General features: G+C 38.0%; 1 protein-coding gene across 1 annotated transcript in view; it reads left to right on the plus strand.

The window, feature by feature from the left end:
* Positions 1–5,910: 5,910 nt before the first annotated feature.
* Positions 5,911–23,945, plus strand: part of shroom4 (shroom family member 4) — a gene marked incomplete at its 3' end in the record, with an annotated part of 98,889 nt that continues 80,854 nt past the window's right edge. Inside the window, 3 exon segments of the mRNA XM_062444771.1 lie at positions 5,911–5,938; positions 5,941–5,976; positions 5,979–6,031. Of these exon segments, the coding sequence (XP_062300755.1) occupies positions 5,911–5,938; positions 5,941–5,976; positions 5,979–6,031 (117 nt within the window).

Raw genomic sequence — 23,945 nt, forward strand, 5'->3', positions numbered from 1 at the left:
GTAATTTAGATAAAATAATTTAAATAATCTTCACATTTTTGTTTTCATTTGTACTTAATTTATTATTTAGTGGGCGAATGCTTCCACTATCAATCAATTAATTAATTAACCAATCAGTCTTTATTCATATAGCACATTTCATACAAGTCAGATGCATTTCAATATGCTTTAAAAGTGATTAAAACGCACACGATGGTAAATATGAATTGGGAGACTTATACACACCAATAGGCTACAAGAAGATATTATTGTAGGCCTACAGTCCACCCAAATGAAACGATACATTTAAATTGTACATGTATAGTCAAAGTTTTAATCCGTAAAGTATATTTTATGTCGTTAAATTTTGTGTTGAGTATGTCTAACACTTTAGATTCAGTTTGAAGCAAGTTGTGCCAGTCTCTTCTCTCAAAGTAAAATGTTAAAAAATCAAGTTATATTGATCATTGTTCTAGTCATGTGCAAACTTTTTTGCTCATTGATTTCATTTTAACAACCACGAGGCTCTGAATGGGATGAGAAAATGATCTAATCACATGAAAAACGACATTATAAATAACGACATGCATTGTGGTCAAGATAAGGAAAGCTTTAGAGGTCCAAAATGTGCAAAAACTGAGAAGATAGGGTCTTAAATTATCTATAAATATTAAATCAACAACTCATTAAAAGCAAAACACTCAACACGAGCGACTAATATCTGCTGACACAACACAAAATCTGCAACCAGTAATGTAAAAAGTGCTGCAGTAGGGTTTTTACTTGGATCGCATTGGCGCCATCAGGTGGCAGAATGGTAGTATGACACCTATATTGATTCATTTTTCGACAAACGAAAAAAGTTATGTGATTTAAAATAATGTAAAACTTGATATTATCACATTAAAAATGATACACATATTGGCTTTAAGGATGCTGAAACCAAAATAGGAGTAAAGCTATACTTAGTTACAGTACTTTAGGTATTTTGTTACTTCCTTCCTGCTTGTATTTGGTATAAAAAGCCTCTGGGTTTGCATTGTGGTTCAGTTTTTATGTATTCAGACTACTCCCAGACTATTTTTGATGACTAAAATTGCCGTTTTTGACATGTTGTTTGTTTGCACTTTGTATAATTTGAAGCCTGAGAGCTTTGGGATCACCGAGCTTTTGGTAAAATCATTGTTTTCAGCAGGGAGGAGCTGAATGGACGACACCCTGCTTTTCTTGTAAACTTGAAATTCAAAACCTGCCAAAAAAGAGGAAAGAAATACATTTTTTTCTTTCAAGTCTGAAGTCTGTTGAAAGCATCACTAGCCACCAAAATCAGATACTACAGAGTTTCCCAGAGAACACAAATTGGATTTAGAAGGAAAAGGGTTTGTCTGATGTGACCAAAACAAAGTTCTCGTGGTCTGGAGGAGGATAGGTGAGACGCCTGGACATGTTTACCTCTCTTTCTCTTTCTCTTTTTCTCTGTCTGTCTGTCTTTGGTTTTCTATCTCGCCTCATTTTTACTTGTTCTTTCAAGATAGTCCCTTGTTCACACACACACACACACACACACACACACACACACACACACACACACACACACACACACACACACACACACACACACACACACACACACACACACACACACACACACACATGCAGTTAAATGGCACTGCAGTGTGTGGTGGCATTCCACAACAGTGATTATCTGCAGTCCCAATCATTTCAGTCTGCAGCGGGAGTGTGGGAAAACAAAAAAAAACTGGAGGGGGGGGCAAACAACAAATGGATACAAGAGTTTCTGAGGCAAAAAAAAAACACATCCAGAAAGTTTATTACATGGAGAGAACAACCCCCCAATTGCTACACTGAAAAATAACATCACTGATAACTTTTCATTTTAACCACGAAAGGCAGCAGGAAACTTTGACTCTTTATAATATTAACGCAGCTTTAATCGCCATGTAACGAGCTTTGAATACAAAACAGAAACATTGTAAAAGATTTGGCCCATTTGCTAACACATTTTTAGGACGCATGCACTTTCTTTTCTAAAGCATAGTAGATAAGAGCAATGTCAGTTTTATGTCTCTGCTTAACCGCAAATTGCTGTTTCTTGCATTATAGCTTGTGTATGGATTAAACACATAATAGCTCATTGATTAGTCAGCTTAAGGGGTTTTGTAAGTTGTATTTCTTTAACTTTGAAGAGAACCAGGCTAGCTGTTTTCACCTGCTTCCAGGCTTTATTCCAGGCTAAGCTAAGCCAACCACATCCTGACTCCAGCTAAGTACTAAGACATTATGGACTTAATATCGGTCTTTTCATCTCACGCCTGAAAACAAAATGAACATGATATTTCCCAAAGTGTAAACTACTCTTTTAAAGTTTTGATTATATACTCATGTATCATACCCGGATGATTTAATACTTTTAAGACAGGGCATTCTTTTAGAAATGACGATAGTTCAATCTATCGAAATACATTTCATATTCATGCAACTTTTGTGCAAAATGTCCATTGTCCCCTGAGCAAAACAATAGTTTAATAAGGTTAAACTACAACATTACAACATTAAAGTACTCAAAAAGGTATATGAGATAAATAGATAAAGATATAGACGAAAACTTAATTAATCCTGGTCATCATACGCATGTTTTATAGTGTATTTAAAATGGATTTCATTGGGTTTAAGTGAAACTCGCACAAAGTGGTATGAGTCATCTTTATCTCTTATTTGTTCCCTATCTCTCACAACCGTGTCAAATATGTACCTACATGTCAAGTATGAATGAGAAGGAAAGCTTATATGATGGCATATTGTAGCAAAAGAGCTCAATTAAACTGAAAAATTACAAAAATGTCAGCAAGCGTGACTTATGTAATGATTTCTAAGTGGTTGTAATTGCTTGTTTCAATGTGCCTTAATATGGTGGTTAGACAAGCAGACTGGTGAGAGTGGTAAGTCTTTAGAAATGTGTGGGACACATTACCAAATGTTGTTGTTGGCCCGCAGGCCCATGCACTGTACGTGCTCACGCTGCTGGTCTGCGGAGCCTCAAAAATGGGATGGAAGAGGGCTGCGAGGATATTTGCTTTCACCCAGAAAATGAGATGCAGGCTACAGCAGTTTGTGGGCAGGATGATGATAGTGTTTGGTGACTCAATCGCAAATGGACAGGTAAAAACACGTGCATATGCTGACCATACTGGATCACACTCGTCATCCACATGAGCAGAAGAAAAAGGGATCATTTGGTATCAAGAGTTTGAAAACGCTCTCAAGGATTCCTCTCATACGTCTCCATTAAAGCCAAGATGAATATCAGCTTGTGCTGCTTTGAGCTGTGTGTATGGAAGCATTGTGGACGTAATGCGTAAATAGAATACCGAGTATAAAAATGTATAAAAATGACTTCTCATGAAATCCCAGCAGATGGATTTTAAGACTTCAAACAGAGGTACTATTTTAGGTCTGTATTGATTCTGCCAGTTTCAACAGGGGGTTTCACTGTTTCACTGACTTTCACAGAGTGGGACATGCTCTCAGTAAATGTATTTATATTTATTGAGTTATACAATATTGAGTTATGAAATTAAATTATGCCAGCTTCTCTGGTGATGTGATTGATGTCAGCTGCGTACTTTAATTCATATTCTGTGGCATTCAATTCAGGACAAAACTTGCTATTGGTGATTAATATTTAGCGTATAAATGTAAAGTGTATAAATATAAATCTCTCACTTTGAAATGTTGTTTTCTTGCTGGGATGTAGGCAAAGTTTGTTTTTTGTAAATTGAGTTTAACTGGTTATATTAACTTTTCTATGGACAAAATAACATATATGTTAAAGGATGAGTTCACAGTTTTTCAGGTCTGTCTTAAACAACAGTCAGGTACTCAAATGAACATTGAAATAGCTTTTTCATGCTTCAATCTGTTTATACTGGCCACTAGAAGTTCCCTTTATAATGAACTTACAATGCAAGTGATGGGGGCCTAAAAAGACTGTAAATGTGGCAGATATCCATTTGATATGATTAACTCAGACTGCTGAAGCCTCATATAAGCTTTAAATCAACTTTTAAATGCATATTTGCACAAAATGATTGTAGATTTTGCCCCCATCACTTGTATTAGAAGCATATTTGAGCACTGTTCATATGGGTGTGTGATTGTTGAATAATGGTGCACCTACATCCTTTAAATAATTAGCATTCTATAAAGTTTAGTCAAGAATAACAAAATAATCATTTCAATCAAATAATCATATTTAGAATAACCTTATAATACTTTGTGACTTATAATAATATCATTAAAACATTACCTAGAAATGTGGCCTAAATACAGGCAATTAAACGTGAAGATAAAAGCCAAGCTGTAATGTTTTTGTTACCATACTTCCATCACAGTTCATCGGGGAAACACAAAGAGGGAATTTGACTGTAAATGTGGCAGATATCCACTTGATATGACTCAACTCACTGTGGATTTTGGCCCCTATCACTTACATTAAAAGTGAAGGGGATGTTTTAACAGTCAGTATGAGCAGGAGGAATGACTACAGCGAGGAAAACATCTTTCAGTGTTGAAATAAATGGTGAATCTATCCTTTAAATAATTTAATGTTCTGTAAAGTTTAGCCAAGAATATGTTAATATATGACTCTTTGGTTGATTTAAAGTGTTTATATCATACATTAACATAGGTAAAATAGCCTAATATTACTGTGTGTGTAGTGTTATTGTTTTAATGTATTGCACTGTATGAATATAGATATGTGTGTATGTATGAAATCTGTAGGTTCATATGAACTTGTCACTTCTTATATGCACCTTACATCATCACACAATACTTGTCTTACGATTAGTGTTACGATTAGTAATGATTTTAAAGCAAATCATTATATAGCAAACTTATATTTAATGCTCTATTCTATTCTAGTCTAGTTTTTATTTTATTTTTCCCTCTTTATATTTTTCTGTATTTGTTTTATTTTTTATTATTAGTGGGGTTTTTTGTATTTTAGTGGGGTTTGTTAATTGTATGTTTTAATGTTTCCAATTTTTACTATTTTAATGTTTTCATTTTATTTTTGAAATTGAATGGTTTTATGTTTTTTGTTTCCAATTCTTACTGTCTGTATTGCCTTTTAAATAAAGAGTAATAAAAAGTGAAGATGAAAGCCAGGCTATAATGTTTAAATTGCTCGTCAGTGCTGCTTAAATTAAGTAATATTTTTTGCAGGGATTTGCGGTAAAATACCGGGTTTTTATGTGTAAAAGGTCAATAACTCTCCATTGATACCGTTATTTGATGTTATTACAATACAGCGGTTGTTGCCCTGGTTGTCCCTCCCTCCTCCTCCTTTCGCGTTTCTGATTGGACCAAGCCACCATGAGCACCTCTGTGATTGGTTGATTCTTCTATCAATCAAACCCCACCATTCGACTAGTGGGCGTCGCCTAAAAGTTCCCAAAGTTTGAAGCTGCGTCAAGTTAGCTAACGTAAGACCGGAAGTACTTAGAATGAGATGCATTGAAAGTGCTTTTTCGACGAAATAATCGGATTAATAGATACATATTGAAATTAAATAATTGTTAAAATCTTTTAATAGCGTACGGAGTGATTTTACAATCATTAAACACGCTAACGTCTAACTTTTCATCGATGTTTATAAAAGCTTGACCGGAAGTTGCCACCGTCATTTTCAGTAATTTCTTCCCACAGCTTGACACTCCTTTAAAAACTTTTTTTGCCCTCCCCCTTTACATCCATTCCCATTCGTTGTTGTTGTTAGAGCGGTGATGGAGACACGGAGGAGCTGTTACCGGCACCCGCTAAGTTAAGCTTGAACCCGTAAAACAGAAGGCGAGTTGTGGAGAGAAAGAGAAAGAAAGAGAAAGAGAAGAAACTAGACGGAGGCACAAAATGGAGACGGTGGAACAGCTAGTTTCCTTTCTCACATTCAGGTCCAGTTGAGCGGGGGCGCGCCTTGGGGTTCACGCTGAAAGGCGGACTCGAGCACGGCGAGCCACTCATCATCACTAAAGTAAGTTGTGACATTACTGACATCATGTTATAGATAAATATCACTTAAATTAGCTTAAAAAATGACGTTAAAAGTGCACTCAAAATAAAAATAACCCCAAAAGTACCTCATGATAAACTTTTAAGAGAGTTTAAGAGTTTATTTGTAAAGTTTGGGCTTCATATTTGCACTGAATTACACTTTATTTAGCATTATATGTTGCATTGCATGTTGTAATGGTTGTGGTTGTTGATAATATCACTTAAATGAGCTTAAAAAAGACTTTAAAAGTGCTTCCAAAAGCACTCAAAATATAAATAACCCTACAGCTGTAAAGTTTGGGCTTCATATTTGCACTTTATTTAGCTTTATATATGTTGCATTGCATGTTGTAATGGTTGTGGCTGTTGCAACACTCATGCACCAACCAAAACAGCAATTGTGGTGAAGTTGCAGGCTTGTGTGGTTGCAATCGGGTTGCTAAACTCGCAAAACCCATGCACAAAACAACAACAAAAAAACACCCACAAAATGCTTTTCTTTCTCTCTTCTATATTAAAATCTTGAGTATTGCAAGATTTAAAGCATCCTCTCTCTTCTTCCATCCTCCTCCTCCTCCTCTTCCTCCTCCTTCTTCTTTTCCTCCTCCTGTTGAGAATAAAAAAAGTTATTGTCCAAAAGCTGCAGCAAATATCCGGAGAGATGTTTGAGGTTTGTCAGCTGTCATTGTCTATGAATAAAAAAGAAGCACAACCCCTTAAAATAATCCCATTCCCTTTGAGGATCCTCAGGCGAAATGAATATCTGTTCTTTCATATCCTCTTCTTACTTCATTGAGTGGAAGTCAGACGTCCCCCCCCCCCCCTTAAAGTGTTGACAGACGACCGAAAACTGGCTTCAGATGGTTGAAAATTTGGGAGCAAGTAATGATTTATAGGGATGTGGGTAAGACTGTGACTCTCTTCTATGTGTGACTGACAGCATCTTCATGAATGAGCTTGTGTTTTGCAGGAAGGAAGAGAAAAAAAGAGAGAAAGAGAAAGAAAGAGAGAAAGAGAGAGAGAGAGATTGAATGTGCAAAATGTCACGTATTTGTGTCACTTGTTACCACGTATTGTGTTGATAGATATATACTGATTTTTTCGTCGTGTCCTCGTGTGCGATAAAAAGTTGTTGTGGTGGTGGTGGGGGGGAGGCAGATCGTTTCCTCTCCTCCTCTCCACCTCTCCACCTCTCCTCCCACTCACTCGCGGCCTCCTCTCCTCTTCTCACGGTTTCACACGCGGCGGGCGGCAGTGAGAGGCTGCTGGAAGTAAAGAAGGAAGGAAGGAAAGGAGGGAGGAAGGGAGGGTGTCTTTTGAATTACTGCAAGTAATTATTGGTGTGTGTGTTCTGCTTACTGGGGGTGGTCTCTCTCTCTCTCTTTCTCCCTCTCTCTCTTTCTCTCTCTTTCTCCCTCCCTCCGTCTTTCTCCCTCTCTCTCTTTCTTCCCCCCCCCCTCTCTCTCTCTCTCTCTCTCTCTCTCTCTCTCTCTCTTTCTCCTCCCTCCGTCTCTCTCTCTCTCTCTCTCTCTCTCCCTCCCTCCCTCCCTCTCTCTCTCTCTCTCTCTCTCTCTCTGTCTCTCTCCCTCTCTCTCTCTGTCTCTCTCCCTCTCTCTCCCTCTCCCTCTCTCTCTCCCTCTCTCTCTCTTTCTCTATGTGTGTGTCCAGTCCAGTGCATAAGTAGGCCGAGCGACATGCAACCTCTGCTCTCTGTATTTCGGCCGCTCTGTAGAGAAGTCCCAGCGGTGGCGGCGGCGGCGTAAATGTTGGCCGGCGTGCATCTATATTCACCGCAACAGCAGCAGCGAATGGAAAAGCCTGGCTCAGTCATCTGGAAACACACACACACACACACACACACACACACACACACACACACACACACACACACACACACACACACACACACACACACACACACACACAATCACACACACATGCAGTAACACAGCCCCTGGGAAAATGTGACTGGGACTGCTAGAGAAGATAAAAATCAAACTGAGCTCTATGGCTGTTTTGTGTCCAGTGGCTAGTTAAAACACACACACACACACACACACACACACACACACACACACACACACACACACACACACCACACACACACAATAAAGTAGCTCAGGGCGGGCGGTGAGTGGTGGACGGGGAACTGAGGTGCAGAAAAGTGTTTAAAATGTTTAATGATTAAGTGTTAAGTCCTTGAAGGAAAAGGAGGAGAAAGACAGAAAGTGGTGGCGGACACACACACACACACACACACACACACACGCACATATACTGTGTGTGTGTGTGTGTGTGTGTGTGTGTGTGTATGTGCATGACAAAGACATGAGCGTGTATAATGTGTTTTAGGTTTCGCGAGGGCCACAGAGAGTTTCCATCAGCCTACACACACACACACACACACACACACACACACACACACACACACACACACACACACACACACACACACACACACACACAGGTTTACTGTGTCTGTATGGACCACAGCTGAATACAGTCATAATCCCCTCACTTCCGAGAGAGAGCGGGACAAACATGTGTGTGATTGTGTAAGTGATTAGAGAGGGAGAGAGAGAGAGAGAGAGAGAGAGAGAGAGAGAGAGAGAGAGAGAGAGAGAGAGAGAGAGAGAGAGAGAGAGAGAGAGAGAGAGAGAGAGAGAGAGAGAGAGAGAGAGAGAGAGAGAGAGAGAGAGAGAGAGAGAGAGAGAGACAGAGAGAGAGGAGAGAGAGAGAGAGAGAGAGAGAGAGAGAGAGAGAGAGAGAGATAAAATAGTTGTACTTTTTTTGGAACTCACTTTGTTTTCTGCACTTAAAGCTCTAATATTTACCTTTTCATCACTTTAAAAGCTCAAACATGCCTCATTTAACCCCTTACATACTGGTCAGCGTCTAATTTGACCCAGTTTTACATTTAAGAGAAGAAAACACACCTTAAAAACTTGTATTTTAGTGAGAAATTTTGCTGACTTTGCCTAATTTTGACCCAGAATATACAAACATAGAAATATTTAAACTTTTTAAAAATACTTTTGTGGCGTCTTTAACCCATATTTGCATATATTTTCTTTTTTTTTTTTAAAAGTCATGTGGTGCGACCATGATTCATCTTGAAATATCTTATATAAATAAAAGATCATCATTTACAAAAAAAAAAAAAAAAAAATTGCAAATACTTTGTTTCCAAACACTTTATATTACTGAAAACTTGTAAAAAAAAAAAAAGATGTGAAGCATGTTAAGTAAATTCATTTATTTCAAGATGAATCATGGTCGCACCAGATGACTTTTTTTAAGGCCAGTGCCAATTAATCTTGAAAAACCCACTAAAATCACTTTCAAATTGTAATATATTTTCAGGTGTTTTTATTATTCTAAAATTGAGTTGTTGTAAATCCTTATACGTCATTGACCCAGATACAGATTTGACTTTTTACATTGTGATGTCTTTATGTGTATTAATAAGCTGCTGGACCCTAAATGTCCCCTAGGGGATCAATAACGTTTACATCTATCTCTCTTTAAGAAGCTGTTGCAAGAGATTTTTTGACATATTTCTTTTAAAAAAAACGACTCCAAATGATGATCAAAGCAGGTAATGATGGACTAATCTATTGATTGACTAATTGTTGCAGGTCTAGACAGGAGTAGACACTTCAGTGACCATTATTTACTCTGCAGGGATCAATAGATTCACATATGAGGGAATGTGAAGCCTTTGAAACCCAGAATTAGACGTCAGGTTAAAAAGAAAAGACAGATAAGTGAATATCAGCTGAGTTTAGATTAAATTAAATGAAGTGTACTGAGAGAAGTTGGAGACAGAAGTTTCATAAATGTGCCGGTCGACCTCTCGGCATGTCCACGTTTTGGTGGAGGGGGGGGAGGGGCGGCTTCCACAGTCTGAGACAGCGGAGGGATTTAAGCCATTTGGTCAACATACCACCAGGAGCATAACAAATTACTGCTGTGTGTGTGTGTGTGTGTGTGTGTGTGTGTGTGTGTGTGTGTGTGTGTGTGTGTGTGTGTGTGTGTGTGTGTGTGTGTGTGTGTGTGTGTGTGTGTGTGTGTGTGTGTGTGTAGTAGTCATATATATGTAACTTGAATACTTGTTTTCTCTGCAGCCAATTATCAGCTGTGTGATGAGTGTGATGACCCAGTGAGGTTAAAAAACACACTTTCCCCAGTTTTAAATCCATGGAAGCGTCCAATCAACCAATCAACCAATAGATCAGTCACATTTGTATTAATATAGCATCTTTCATACTGGTTAATGAAGTTTAAACTGCTTCACAGTTGATTCACAAGCTGATAATAAGACAGAACAAGTGACAACATAAAGAAAAAGGAACAAAAACAAAGAGAAAATCATAAATTATATAAATAAATGATGTGTTTAGCAGTTTTTATTAACATTATTTATTGTATGTGACCTTAAAAACCCCTCAAATCTCCATTTTTCAAGCCTCTCTCTCCAAAAATGACAACAACAACCAAATATATACCATAAAATAAGTAAAATAAAATAAAATCTCTTTATATAGACTATTTTCTCTCACTTTAACCTCATAAACATGTCGAAATATGGACAAATCCAAAGCTAGACATTCATAATTTGTGGGAAGTGTTGATATTATTTACTGTATCTGACCTCCGAACCCTCAACTTTCCAATTTTTAAAGCCTTTTACACCAAGAAATACAACAAATACCAAATATACACCATGAAATAAGTAAGGAAAGTTAGATAAGTGTATTTATTATTCTTGTACCACCTCCAAATCTCTTCATATAGACTATTTTCTCTCATTTTAACTTCATAAACATGTCGAACTGTTGACAAATCCAAGGATACACATTCATAATTTGGGGGAAGTGTTGATATTACTCATTGTATCTGACCTCCAAACCCTCAACTTTCCCATTTTTAAAGCCTTTTACACCAAGAAATCAAACAACAACCAAATATACACCATAAAATAAGTCAGGAAAGCTGAATAAGTGTAGACATATGTGTTAAATTGGTTTAAAAACATCAGAAAACAGTTTATAGAAGCAGTTTTTGGATCGATTCATCATTTTGAACACTTTCTGACGTCTCTCAGATCAAACAAACATCTCTTTACGTCCTTTTTGTGTCTTTTTTTCGTCGACGTATCTCGGGCTGAATTAAGCAGTAAGTTTTCACATCTGACAGGACAGCTCACTCTCATGTCTGTGTGTTTATTTTTATGATCTTCAGCGAGCTCTCTGTTTCCCGTGGGACAGTTTCACCATTTCAATAACTCATTCAACAATTTCTGCTTTTAAAAAAAAATCCTTGACGACGACACTTTCTCTCTTATACGCCAATTTTCTTTAAGGAGGATGAATTAGTGGCTAAATATTGCCGTTCACTTGAGAATCGGATCATGTTTGCAGCAGTTACTTTGATGGATGGCAGTTGCTCGTGTGAACTTGCTGCACTGTGTTTTTCCCAGCGGAGCTCTGCAGACCAGACGTGTCCGCTATCTAAATGAACATCAGACTCTGCGTGTTGGACCAGAGTCGGTCTGAGTTGGACTGAGGCAAGAGTCTCACTGGTGTGCAGTCTGCATTATCAACAGTGTTTGGATGCAGAAGGGGGGGGGGATTTTAATGCTGATGCTGAACGTTTAGATGGTAAAGATAAAAGAAGACTAGAAAATGAAAGATATCTCAGTCATAAGCTGCTTTTTCTTGAGAGTATATTTATTGTGGCAATCTTACAACCTGTTAAAGATTCAAACCAGGGCTGAAAATAACAACTTATCTTCTCAATTCATCGATTTCTCTATAAAATGTTACAAAACTGTGAAGAAACATCTGTTATATTTGAGCTCATAGTGTCGTTGGCAGATTTTCTGTTCAACAAAATCTCAGAAATTCAGTTTTTTATCAAGTATAACACAGAAAAAACTTCCAAGCTTCACATTAGAGACACTGGAACCAGTTAACGTTTGATATTTACCTAAAAAATAAATGTTGGGTTATATCAAAGAACGCTTGCTGTTGATTGGCTGTGAGCAAGTCTATACAAATAGTCATATTTTCTAGCTCTGGAGACGATTCAATACTACCTGGTATCAATTTATTTAGGTCGATACATTAAAGGGTATTGAGTACTAGGGTTGGGCAATATATTGATATTATATCGATATCGTGATATGAGACTAGATATCGTCTTAGATTGTGGATATTGTAATATCGCGATATGTCATCAGAGTCGTCTTTTCATGGTTTTAAAGCTGCATTACAGTAAAATATGTAATGTTCTGAACTTACCAGACTGTTACAGCTGTTCTGTTAGTTACCTTTTACCCACTTTGTCATTATATCCACATTACTGAAGATTATTTATCAGAATTTTCATAGTGTAAATATTTTGTTAACAGTCATCTCTACAGTATTGTTGTAATATCGATATCGAGGTATTTGGTCAGAAATATCGTGATATTTGTTTTTGTCCATATCGCCCAGACCTATTGAGTACCGATACTCAGTCCTGGTTGTGACGTTCATGGTCCTCAGAGGATGAAGCCTACTGATTTTAGTGACCCTCTGACTTGTAATCTAGAGCCCTCAGCAGATCAAAGTTTTCACGTGTCCACAGAAATATCTCAACATCTACTTGATTGATCGGCACCAAATTTCGTCTACGACATTCATGTTCCCTAAAATAATGAATGCTAATGATGTTGGTGATTGGCCTCTAGCGCAGTCGTTTGACGGGAGATGTTTCGATACTACTCGGTTGATATCTTAAAGGTGTCGAGTACTGATACGTTACTGTCGGAGTGTGAAATGGTGACATGAGGGGTTTGAAGCGTGTCGTTTGAACGAGTCTCCAGTGTTTCAGTTTGGAGCTAAAGGGGTTTTTTTTGTGTTCATGTTCTTCTGTTGGAAATCGAGTATGTTTCAAAACTCTGCGAGTGGTCGGGAATTTAGTAGAAGAAGAAGAAGAAGGCGGCGTTGTCTGAGATGAAGACGATAACCTGTCCTCTCCTCTCCGTCCTGCTGTCGACAGAAACACAAATCCAGGGAATTTTTACACAAGAATGTTTTGACATGTGGTCGAAGGTATGCAACCAAATGTCTCGGGTTGGTAAACAGAGACAGACTGTGTGTGTGTGTGTGTGTGTGTGTGTGTGTGTGTGTGTGTGTGTGTGTGTGTGTGTGTGTGTGTGTGTGTGTGTGTGTGTGTGTGTGTGTGTGTGTGTGTGTGTGTGTGTGTGTGTGTGTGTGTGACTCCCTGCATTCCCAGTGAAGGTAGCCTCCAGTAGCAATCTTCACTGCGGGGGGTAGATGAGGATGCCATCAGATAGAGATGCTATTGTCTGTACTCTGTGTGTGTGTGTGTGTGTGTGTGTGTGTGTGTGTGTGTGTGTGTGTCTCTCTGTGTGTGTGTGTGTGTGTGTGTGTGTGTCTCTCTCTGTGTGTGTGTGTGTGTGTGTGTGTCTCTCTCTCTCTGTGTGTGTGTGTGTGTGTCTCTCTCTGTGTGTGTGTGTGTGTGTGTCTCTCTGTGTGTGTGTGTGTGTGTGTGTCTGTGTGTCTCTCTCTGTGTGTGTGTGTGTGTGTGTGTGTGTGTGTGTGTGTCTCTGTGTGTCTGTCTCTCTCTCTCTGTGTGTGTGTTTCTCTCTCTCTCTCTCTGTGTGTGTGTGTGTTTCTCTCTCTCTCTCTCTCTCTCTGTGTGTGTGTGTGTGTCTCTCTGTGTGTGTTTCCTGCGTCCTCTACCCTGACTTTCTTTGCTAACTGTCCCGACTAACCTAAACCACATGTTGTGCTGCAACGCGCTTCACAAAAGAACATATTGATGAGAGAGACAGAACGAAACAGTTTGTATTTATTCAAAATATCAAGTAAAACTTATTTATTACAGGTGGTTTTTATTTTATTTTAATATTTTCATTAAAGAGTTTTAACATTTTGGACACATTCTCTTTAAACAATGAAGCTTTTTCAGCTGTCAAACATCTGCAACTAATCATTATTTTCATTATTTTCATTTTTAGCTCATCTGTTCATTATTTCTCTAATTATTTGATTGAAATGTTTTGTCTGAAAAATGTCAGAAAATGTTAAAAAGACACACAATGACGTCTTAAAGGTGATTGTTTTCTCCCAATTAGAATAAAAATGAAAATATATTGAGTTGATAATGGTGTAAATTAGTGAAAAGCAGCAAAATGTCACATTTAAGAAGCTAAATATTTTACTACTATAGTAACTATACAATACTCAAATCGACATGTTGCCTAATATTAGATTAAATTATAGATTCAGTAAATATCCAGAAAACAGCCAAATTCATTTTTTTAAACACCTCATATGTTTAATTTTCTTCTTCTTCTTCGTCTTATCTGATGAGGCGTTAAGTAAGATTTCACACAAGAAGTCAATGGATATACAACTAATCTGCACATTATTACCATCTGACATTGAGGTTGGCAGCTAATAATTATTTTCATTGTGGATTTATCTGCCAGTGATTTTAATCAATCAGTCATTTGATCCATAAAATGTCAGAAAATAGTAACAAATGTTGATCACTGTCTCAGGTGACATCCTGAAATGTCTCATTAGATGAAAAAGAAGAAAGACATTTATTCATTTCTATGGAAAGTTTATTAGTTCATTATGATAGAAGACTAAAGAAACTATGAATTATTCACAAGTAGCTGGAATCAGATAATTAAGACTCCAAATGATTATTAAAATAGTTCAGAGTTCATTAATTTACTGTTTTATTGATTAATGGATGAGAAACATCACCATGGTAACAGAGACGTTACATTGAGTGTTGGTGAGCATGTTGTGGTTGGGTGAAGTTACAGGCAGCTGTGTGTGTGTGTGTCTCTGAGTGTGTGTGTGTGTGTGTGTGTGTCTCTCTGAGTGTGTGTGTGTGTGTGTGTGTCTCTCTGAGTGTGTGTGTGTGTGTGTGTGTGTGTCTGAGTGTGTGTGTGTGTGTTTGGGTGGGGTTGGAATGTCTCTATCTCTGATCTGTGAAGCCCTGAGCTGTTTCTTTTAGGCTACGTCTGGAAGGCATGCACACACACACACACACACACACACACACACACACCACACACACACACACACACACACACACACACACACAGTACAAAAAGTCCCTATTTGTGTAACTGCATCAGTGTGATAAACCCCTCACACTCCCACCACATTGTTTTTGTTGCATTTTGTGTGTGAGTGTGTGTGTGTGTATGTGTGTGAGTGTGTGTGAGTGTGAGTGTGAGTGTGTGTGTGTGTGTTAGTGAGTGTGACATAAAAAGAGGAACAGATTTTTAAAGATTCACTTCACCTCATAATAGATTTAAAGTAAGAAAACTTTGATTAAAACACATTACATATAAATGACTTAAAGGTGCAGTACGTAGAATTTAAAGGCATCTAGCAGAACAGACTTAACAGAATATGAACACAATCATAAGTATGTTTTAATTAGTGTAAAACCACCTTAAAATATGATAATAAGTTGTGTTTTTGTCACCTGAGAAGGAGCCTTTTATATCTAGGGAGAGGCCTTCTTCCACAGAGCCCACCATGTTTATACAGTAGCCCAGAATGGACAAACTAAACAATAACTCTAGAGAGGGACTTTCCTCTTCTTTCAAAGTTTTGCAGCCACTATAGGTTCTCTCATAATCTACACTGGTCGCCACTAGAGGCCACTAATGCCTACACACTGCTCCTTTAAATAGATTTTAGAAGGAAATTTGCTTCATGTTTCAACTTCCTGGCAAAAAACTGATTTAGATTGACTAACTAGCTGGCAAAAAGTGTATTTACATCTGTTGAAGTAATCTAATAACTTTAAATAATCAGTAACAAATGACTTTAAATCTACTCCCATGTAATAATATTACATCATTAGGTTCAGTCAGCTGATTATCGTGCCTCCAAGTTGGCTCGATATCTTTAATGAGTGAGTCCAGCTCATAGCTAACAGTTTAATTTAGCTTTAAACATGTTTTTTCCAACAACTTTCAATTATGCAAAAAGCCAAAATGATTTTAAACGTCTTAATATTTTACAGATTTTAAAGACAAAATAGATGATGGCAAGAAAAAGGTGTTTAATATGTGTACTAATATTGTTTGGTCACATCAATGATTCAACTTTACTGTCAGTTATGTAACACTCGCAATACTTAAAAACTGTAAAATAGCTAGAAGATGTATGTTGAATCACGTGTGTGTGTGTGTGTGTGTGTGTGTGTGTGTGTGTGTGTGTGTGTGTGTGTGTGTGTGTGTGTGTGTGTGTGTGTGTGTGTGTGTGTGTGTGACCCCCCAGTGAGATGGTAAAGGGGGGGGGGGGGATTTAAAATGCAGAGAGTCGAATAAAAACAATAACAATAGCAGCAGCCTCGGGTCACATGCACACACACACACACACACACACACACACACACACACACACACGTACCCTTCAATCATGTTTTTTTTTTTAAACTCCGATTACACTAAAATTACATCTCATGTCTCTTTTGGGTTTTGAGTTCTGCTGATGTTCAGTTTTTTGACCTCTTAACTTTATCTTGGACCAGACTGCGGTTTGTTTGTTGCCCAGTTGACCAGGATTCGTTGAGTCTCTTTAAGAAAAGTGCTGAAGTGTGCAGCAAATTTCAAGTATTAAGGTAGAAAGTACTTTTTTTTTTTTGCTCATTTCACACAAAAAGCCGTTTTGCAGAATGAGCCTTTGCAGTTTCCACTTTAAAGCTTTACATAATGAAGATCAATAAAACTGTGTTGCTAAAAAAGAGAAGATAACTTCCTTTTATTTTACTTCATGTTGCAGCCGACGCCTACCAGCCACAGTCTGTACGTGTTATCTTCACACTCATCTCAAACCACTTCCTTTAGTACGCTGCTGTATGTGTAGTGAGTGCACATAATTCAACAGGTTAGTGTCGACTGAAATCAACCTCGGCTGCTGTACACTTACTAGAAATGATGATTAGCTAGTTAGTCAGTAGCTAGTTAACCAATAAAACACAAAATTGTTCCTTGAGGCAGAAAACGTCTTAGGATTGTGGTTGCTGACTGTTTCTAAATGACTCTAGACGTCTTTGCCACAAAATCCCATATAAAGGTCAATTATTGGTGCTTTTCTATGTCTTCATGTTCAGATTTAATAAATCCTCAGTTTGCAGTGTTCAGTGTTTCAATTGAGTGAAAAAAAATCAACACTATGGCGATGCTTCTACCACAGATAGCAGATTCATGAGCGTACTATCAATTAAAATTTGCCACTGAAAAACAAACAAACACAAACCTCCAATGGGAAATAACTGTGGTGGTCCGCCATCGTTTAATATGTGCCGCCACAGTTTCATATTGAGCTGAACATGTCTGTGCACTCTCCTTTTAGGGCTCTTAATTGATAGTTTCAACCCAGTTTGATTAGGAAAAAAGCCTTTAAACTCCTCTTATTTGGGGTTAAATCATGTTAAAAACTCTTGATGTTAACTTTGGAGTCATGTAAAATGAAGTTTTTGGTGAAAATAAGCTAAAACATTCACGTATTTGTCTAATTTCGGAGCCTCTTCTGGGCGGTTGTCCATTGGGGAACGCTCTAGTTACCAATCACAGTTATTGTGGTGGCTGTGAGTTATAGCTGCTGGAGGAGGTGCACATCAAGTAAAAGTATATAAATGAAGCTTTAATGCTCACTGCTGATCGTCTCTATGACTGTAGCAATGAAGGTGGTTTGCTTTCAAACAAGAGAATAACAGTAGGGAAGGAAATGCACCTGTAGATAGACTTTCATCTCTCATTTTTAAATCAAACTCTCTTAATTTGGATTAAACTCAGCAGATGACGCAGCCTCATATCGATCAATAGCCTCTTAATTGGTAGTTTCAACCCAGTTTGATTGGTAAAAAGCCTTAAAACTGCACATATTTGAGCTTTAATGTTAAAAAATGTTAAAAACTCTTGGTATTAACTGTGGAGTGGTGCACGTGTTTAGTCTCTTCTGGGAGGTTTGACTGGTGGGTGAAACGCTGGAATAATATCTGAGGAATATTTTTAAATCCCCGCTCCCTTTTTTTTAATCCTCATCGTGTTCCCTCGCGTTTTCTCTTTTCTTCTTTTTATAACATTTTCCAACCGACCACATTTGAGCTATTATGTTTAAAAGCTCTTGACATTGGAAGCAGTTTCCGAGCTATTATGTCGGATTAAGTCGAGGTTGTTACGGAGCCATAATTTGTGTGTGCGTTTCTGTGTTTATATGTTTACAGTTTATTGCAACTTCACCATGCACCCCCCCCCCCCCCTCCTCCTCCCCTCCCTACCAAAAAAATGTACCACACACACACACACACACACACACACACACACACACACACACACACACACATTCCACCGTGCACTGTGGTCCGCTCTCGTGGCTACTCTGGCAAAGTCGACTCGAGTTTGAGGTCTAAAATGACACAAAACTTTCTTTGTTTACTGGATATTATTCTTCTTCTTCTTCTTCTTCTTCTTCTTGTCTCCGTCATGACATCGGTGGCGGTAGCGGCCGCCTGATGAAAAACATCCTTTCAGTATTTCCCCCTCTCCCATCCTCTTGTCAGGCGATGGGTGTTACTCCAGGGGGGGAGAAGGGGAGAAGATGTTGGATTTAGCGAGTCATAACTTCCCTCACGTTTTCTTCCTCCTCCTCCTCCTCTTCTCGTTGGAAGTACGACAAGTGGAACTTCTGAGTGGGGGAAGTAAAGTTTTTGTGGGTGCTGGTGGAGGAGAAGGAGGGAGACAGTGGGTGTGTTGCATTCTTCTCGTTTGGGATTTATGAGGAGTTTGCCCAGATTGTTTATACTTGTCTAACGTTTGAGAGATTTAGTTTTACTTTGGGTTCCTGAAAGCTGATTAAAGCTGCTGATAATCAATATACGGAGTCTCTGCCTGCTGAAATAGAAGGGATTTAGGGTCTAATTCATCTTAAGAATGGAAAAAAAGCCTCTGAAACAGCTTTTAGACCAATGTGGGATATAAAAACTACTGAAACCCAAATTGATGGCATACTCCTTATCATAGGACAGCTGCTAGAGACTCTCTGTTCCCTTCAAAAACACATTAAATGATCTTAAAATGTAGTCATGGAGAAGTCAGAGGTGGACAACACACACAACCTCATTCTGATAATCAATATACAGCATCTCTGCCTCAAAATAAAAGGGATTTAGAGCCTGTATTTAATTCATTTAAGAAGGAAGTTCTTAGCCTCTGAAACAGCTTTCAGACCAACCCACTTATGTTCCGACCTTTGCTGATTAGGGGTTCACAGGAAGTAACATACCACCGTTTAATCAGTTGTAACCACAGGGGAAAACATGACCTCAAGAAAAAGGGCAGCTGGAACACCTTCAATAGTTCAATGTCGTATTTATAAACAAAAATCCATAAAGTGAAGTTAAGGGCATATAGAAACTATAGATTGATGATTGATGGCATACTTTTACTTTTAAGGTAGGACAGCTGCTAGTGATTGCTTTAAAACACATTAAATGATCTTAAAACGTTCAAAGAAGAGTGACTTTTCATTGCTGTCGCTGTAGTCATGGAGAAATCAGAGGTGGTCAACACAACAGTTTCCCAGTTTTTAATAAAATTGATATCTAGATGTACAAATCTAACCTTAATCTTGTGTGTTATTCTTTTAATATCGGGGGAGAAGGGTCATTTTAAGCCTTTTATTATGGGGATAGTGGAGAGATAGCAGGAATTGCAAGGAAAGCTGTGGATGTTGTGGGTATATGGGATGAATCTTAACCACTAGACGCCTTCTGTGTTATTCTTTATGAAAAAAAAATAGATGTACAATCGAAAAAAGACATGACATTTCATAATTGATCTCTCTAGATTGGGTTAATCCAATTTAAAGTGATCAAGCAACCTTTATTGAGCAACTAAATGGGTTTCACATGACAATAAAACATCCAGAAGCTCAGACTGAAGCATCCAGAGGCAGTTTAGTTCCTTGTAAAGGTGGAAAAAGAAGTACATGAGTTTGAGTTATAGTCAGGGTGTGAAATGTAGGAGAGAAGAAGACAAAATAGCAAATATATGGTGCATGAAAAGATTCTCTAAAAAGAAAGCGGGAAAGGAGAAGTTAATTAATGTAGAAAAAGGGGTGTTTGTGTGTGTGTGTGGGGGGGGTTGTCTTTGGCTCCATTAGCTGAAGGCTGATAGATGGATAATAGATGAACGGAGAGATAACAGATCAAACAGGTTTCAGATTTCCGGACACTTGGCAGTCAGATTGATGTGTTCCTGACATATTGTTGATTTTTTTTGGTGCTCAATTTAAACACTGAACACTGTGAAATAAAGACACACAAAAGCACCGATAATTGATTACGACTGATAAACCTCTACATGGGTGAAGTTGTCTAGAGTTATGTAGAAACATACTCGTTGAGAAAGGCTCATTTTCCAGTCAACAGATCAGTTGTTAGATACTGTCAGCGCCGACAATCATAAGACGTTTTCTGCCTCAAGGAACAATTTTGTGATTTTGATCTAATTGTTAATAAAATGTGTCCCTTTTTCCCCCTCAGTTTGATACGTCATGACTCTCATAAAAATACTTGAATCGGAGCCCAGAGATGGAAAAAAAAGAGTTTAAATGCTGGCAAAAAGCAGCTTTGATCTGACAAAAGTTAAAAAATACACAGTCTTCTCTCTGTCTGGCTTCTAAACACACATCCAGGCATGAAACCACACCAGAGATGGAGGGAAAGTGGGCGTAAGGGGAAGAGAAGAGAAGAAAAGGGTCATTTAGTGCACGTTAAGAAGTTAATGTTTCACCCGTAGTTCTCTTTATGACGTTGATGGATCAATCTGGTCCGTCTCTGCTCCCACCAGGCCGACAACCTTTTAACCTTTGCTATTGTCGGCACAGGTCACCGGATCTAATGGCTTCCATACCCAAACCAGAAACACACTGCCGGGGGGGGGGGTGTATATGTTATGTATGGACGCAGTATATATTTCAACTCTCACACGCCATCACTAGAATTTAATAACCATAAATGAAGACTGAAAACACCATTTTTGCCATTTTGAGTAAAGGATACAGCTTAACAACAACAAAATTAAAGACATATAATATGTTGTCATGATAAATGCAATTAAAGCCTTTTTGAATTGGTAGGTAGGTAGATAAGTAAATAGATAGATAGATAGATAGATAGATAGGTAGATAGATGGATAGATGGATAGATAGATAGATAGATAGATAGGTATGTAGGTAGGTAGATAGGTAGGTAGGTAGATAGATAGATAGATAGATAGATAGATAGATAGATAGATAGATAGATAGATAGATAGATAGATAGGTATGTAGGTAGGTAGATAGGTAGGTAGGTAGGTAGATAGATAGATAGATAGATAGATAGATAGATAGATAGATAGATAGATAGATAGGTATTTAGGTAGGTAGATAGATAGGTATGTAGGTAGGTAGATAGATAGATAGATAGATAGATAGATAGATAGATAGATAGATAGGTAGGTAACTAGGTAGGTAGGTAGTTATAATGCGTAGTTGATTAATTGATTGGTCAATCAACAGAAAATGAATGAATTAATAAGTTTTGGATTGTTGGTCGGACAAAACAGTCAATCTAAAGATGTACTTTGGACTGTTTGAAAAGTTTGATGGACATTTTTTGCTATTTTATTGTTATCAATGCTGTTCCCACTGTAGTTGGCTTAAGCTTTAGCTCCATGTCTTTCTTGTGTTGGTGGTCTAGCTAAAAAAAGATGGGACTTAGGAGAAGTAACTGCTGGGTGTTGAGTTTTTGTTGCTTTTAGCTTCTTCCAGGTCAGTGACTTGTTCAAGTTGTGAAAGAAAACACAACCGAATCAGTTTTTGTTTGGAGATTCGGCAGCTGGATGAGACCTCGATATGGTTTCAATGTTACAAACGGCCAAATAAAAGAGGAAGAGGTGAAACGTCTGGGTCAAGAACAACCGCTTGAAGCTACTCCCTGTCTATATTTGCTTAACAGAACGTTTTTTTTATTAGCGTGATTGTGAAACTTTGATGTCGAAACCTCTTAAAGTTGATCTGTTTTCATTTGTATATTTTTATCGTCCCCATATCAACCCAAGAGCACCAATCCATCCTGAAAATAGACTTTTTCCTCTATTATTGTGCACATTTAAAGATGTTTTATGTCTTTCAAATGACATTAAACCAACTAAAATACATAATGGACATTTTTAACAAACCTGATGCTGCTTTTAAGACAATTTGACACATATACAAACCTATGCGTGTGTGTGTGTGTCACTCAGGTGTTTGACTGAGGGTTAAGTGTCACTGCTTGAGTGTCAGACTAATGTTGTATTAGACAGACCGAGTTGGGGGCTGCCTTGTGATGGCGGCGGAAGGTTAAAGTACGACAGGTTGGCGTTTGTTCAGGGTCGAGAGGGGGGGAGGTTAGTATGTCTCTAAGGATTCTGGGTAGCGTATCTTTGATGTGGCCGACAGCTCAGAGTCTGTAATGAGGGGCTTGTTTTCACAGATTAAGTGAGATCTCTGTGGCTTTACTGAAAGCTTAACGTGGTAAGAACATATTTGGTGTAAAGCAGAGGGGTTTCTGTGCTGGATTTCCCAAAGATCACCTGTCAATCAAACTCTGTGGGCGGCACTGGTGAAGTTTGAAGTTCTTTTCTTTGACTTTTTAGCCTTCTCTTGATTTAAAACAGGTTTAAAATGCACTTTATTGTAGAGAAACACCTGGTAGACTGAACATTTATGGCCTTTATATCTTCTTTCACAGATCCCGCCATATTGTTACACCATGTTTCTACAGTAGCCCAGAACAGACAAACTAAAAACTGGCTCTAGAGATGGACTTTTGTGTTGTTTGCGAGTTTTACAGCCACCATAGGTTCGGAAAGGGGTTTTTAGTGTGTTGCAGTGTACAACCTCACCAGGTCACTAACATCTACAGACTGCACCTTTAAGTCAAGCTTTTATTAGTTTAAACTTCTTTTGTAGACTTTGCAGCCTCATAAAATACTTTAAGCAAACATTAACAGTAAAAATCACATTTAATAATAACAACTTTTATTTGTGTTGGCCTTCTTAATACTCTCAGAAAGGCAGTGGGAGTCCGTCATAACACTTAAACACATTATGGATAAGTGGTTGTTGCTTTTCGAGCTGTTTATTCTAACATATTGTCACTGTGGTTTGTCCTCTTGAATTTTATGGCGCCTCAGTCGTCGGGGTCTGTGTGTGATCAAGCCAAGCAAAAACAAGTATGGCTACATTTCTTGGCACAGCAAGAGGAGGAGACTTTTTTTTTTTTTAAATTTAAAAAATGTTAAATATTTAGTCTCGCCATGGGAGTGCGGCTAATAAAAATATACGGGTGGTGGGACCCACCAGCAAGTGGTCACCGCCACACATTTGAAATAATTACTGAAAATATTCTGGATGGAAAACAAACAGAAGAAGCCACCGAGTCAGCTGAGTGTTTGAGTGGATATAGGTTTGTATATAAGTAGAGGAATGCTTGAATCGTCTTTATTCAATCTCTAATTGACACATCGCTTATAAAGCAGAAATAAAGGACGAATGATTGTGTGGAAACTTTCCAGCAAAGCCAAACTTCTCTTTTTAAGATTATGAAATCAGAGGACAGGAAGAAGTTAAATCCTTTCTCAGGTGAAAACCAAACAAGGACTTAACCAGCATCCGTTAAATATGTTTTTGGGGTTGATTTTCATGTCATAATAATAATAATAATAATAATAATACACTTTATTTATATAGTACTTTTCTTAACCGTGTTACAAAGTGCTTTAAAAAAGGAAATGCAACCAAACAAGGCAG

The sequence above is a fragment of the Scomber scombrus genome, chromosome 23, assembly GCF_963691925.1.
Source record: "Scomber scombrus chromosome 23, fScoSco1.1, whole genome shotgun sequence".
In the NCBI taxonomy this organism is placed as follows: domain Eukaryota; kingdom Metazoa; phylum Chordata; class Actinopteri; order Scombriformes; family Scombridae; genus Scomber; species Scomber scombrus.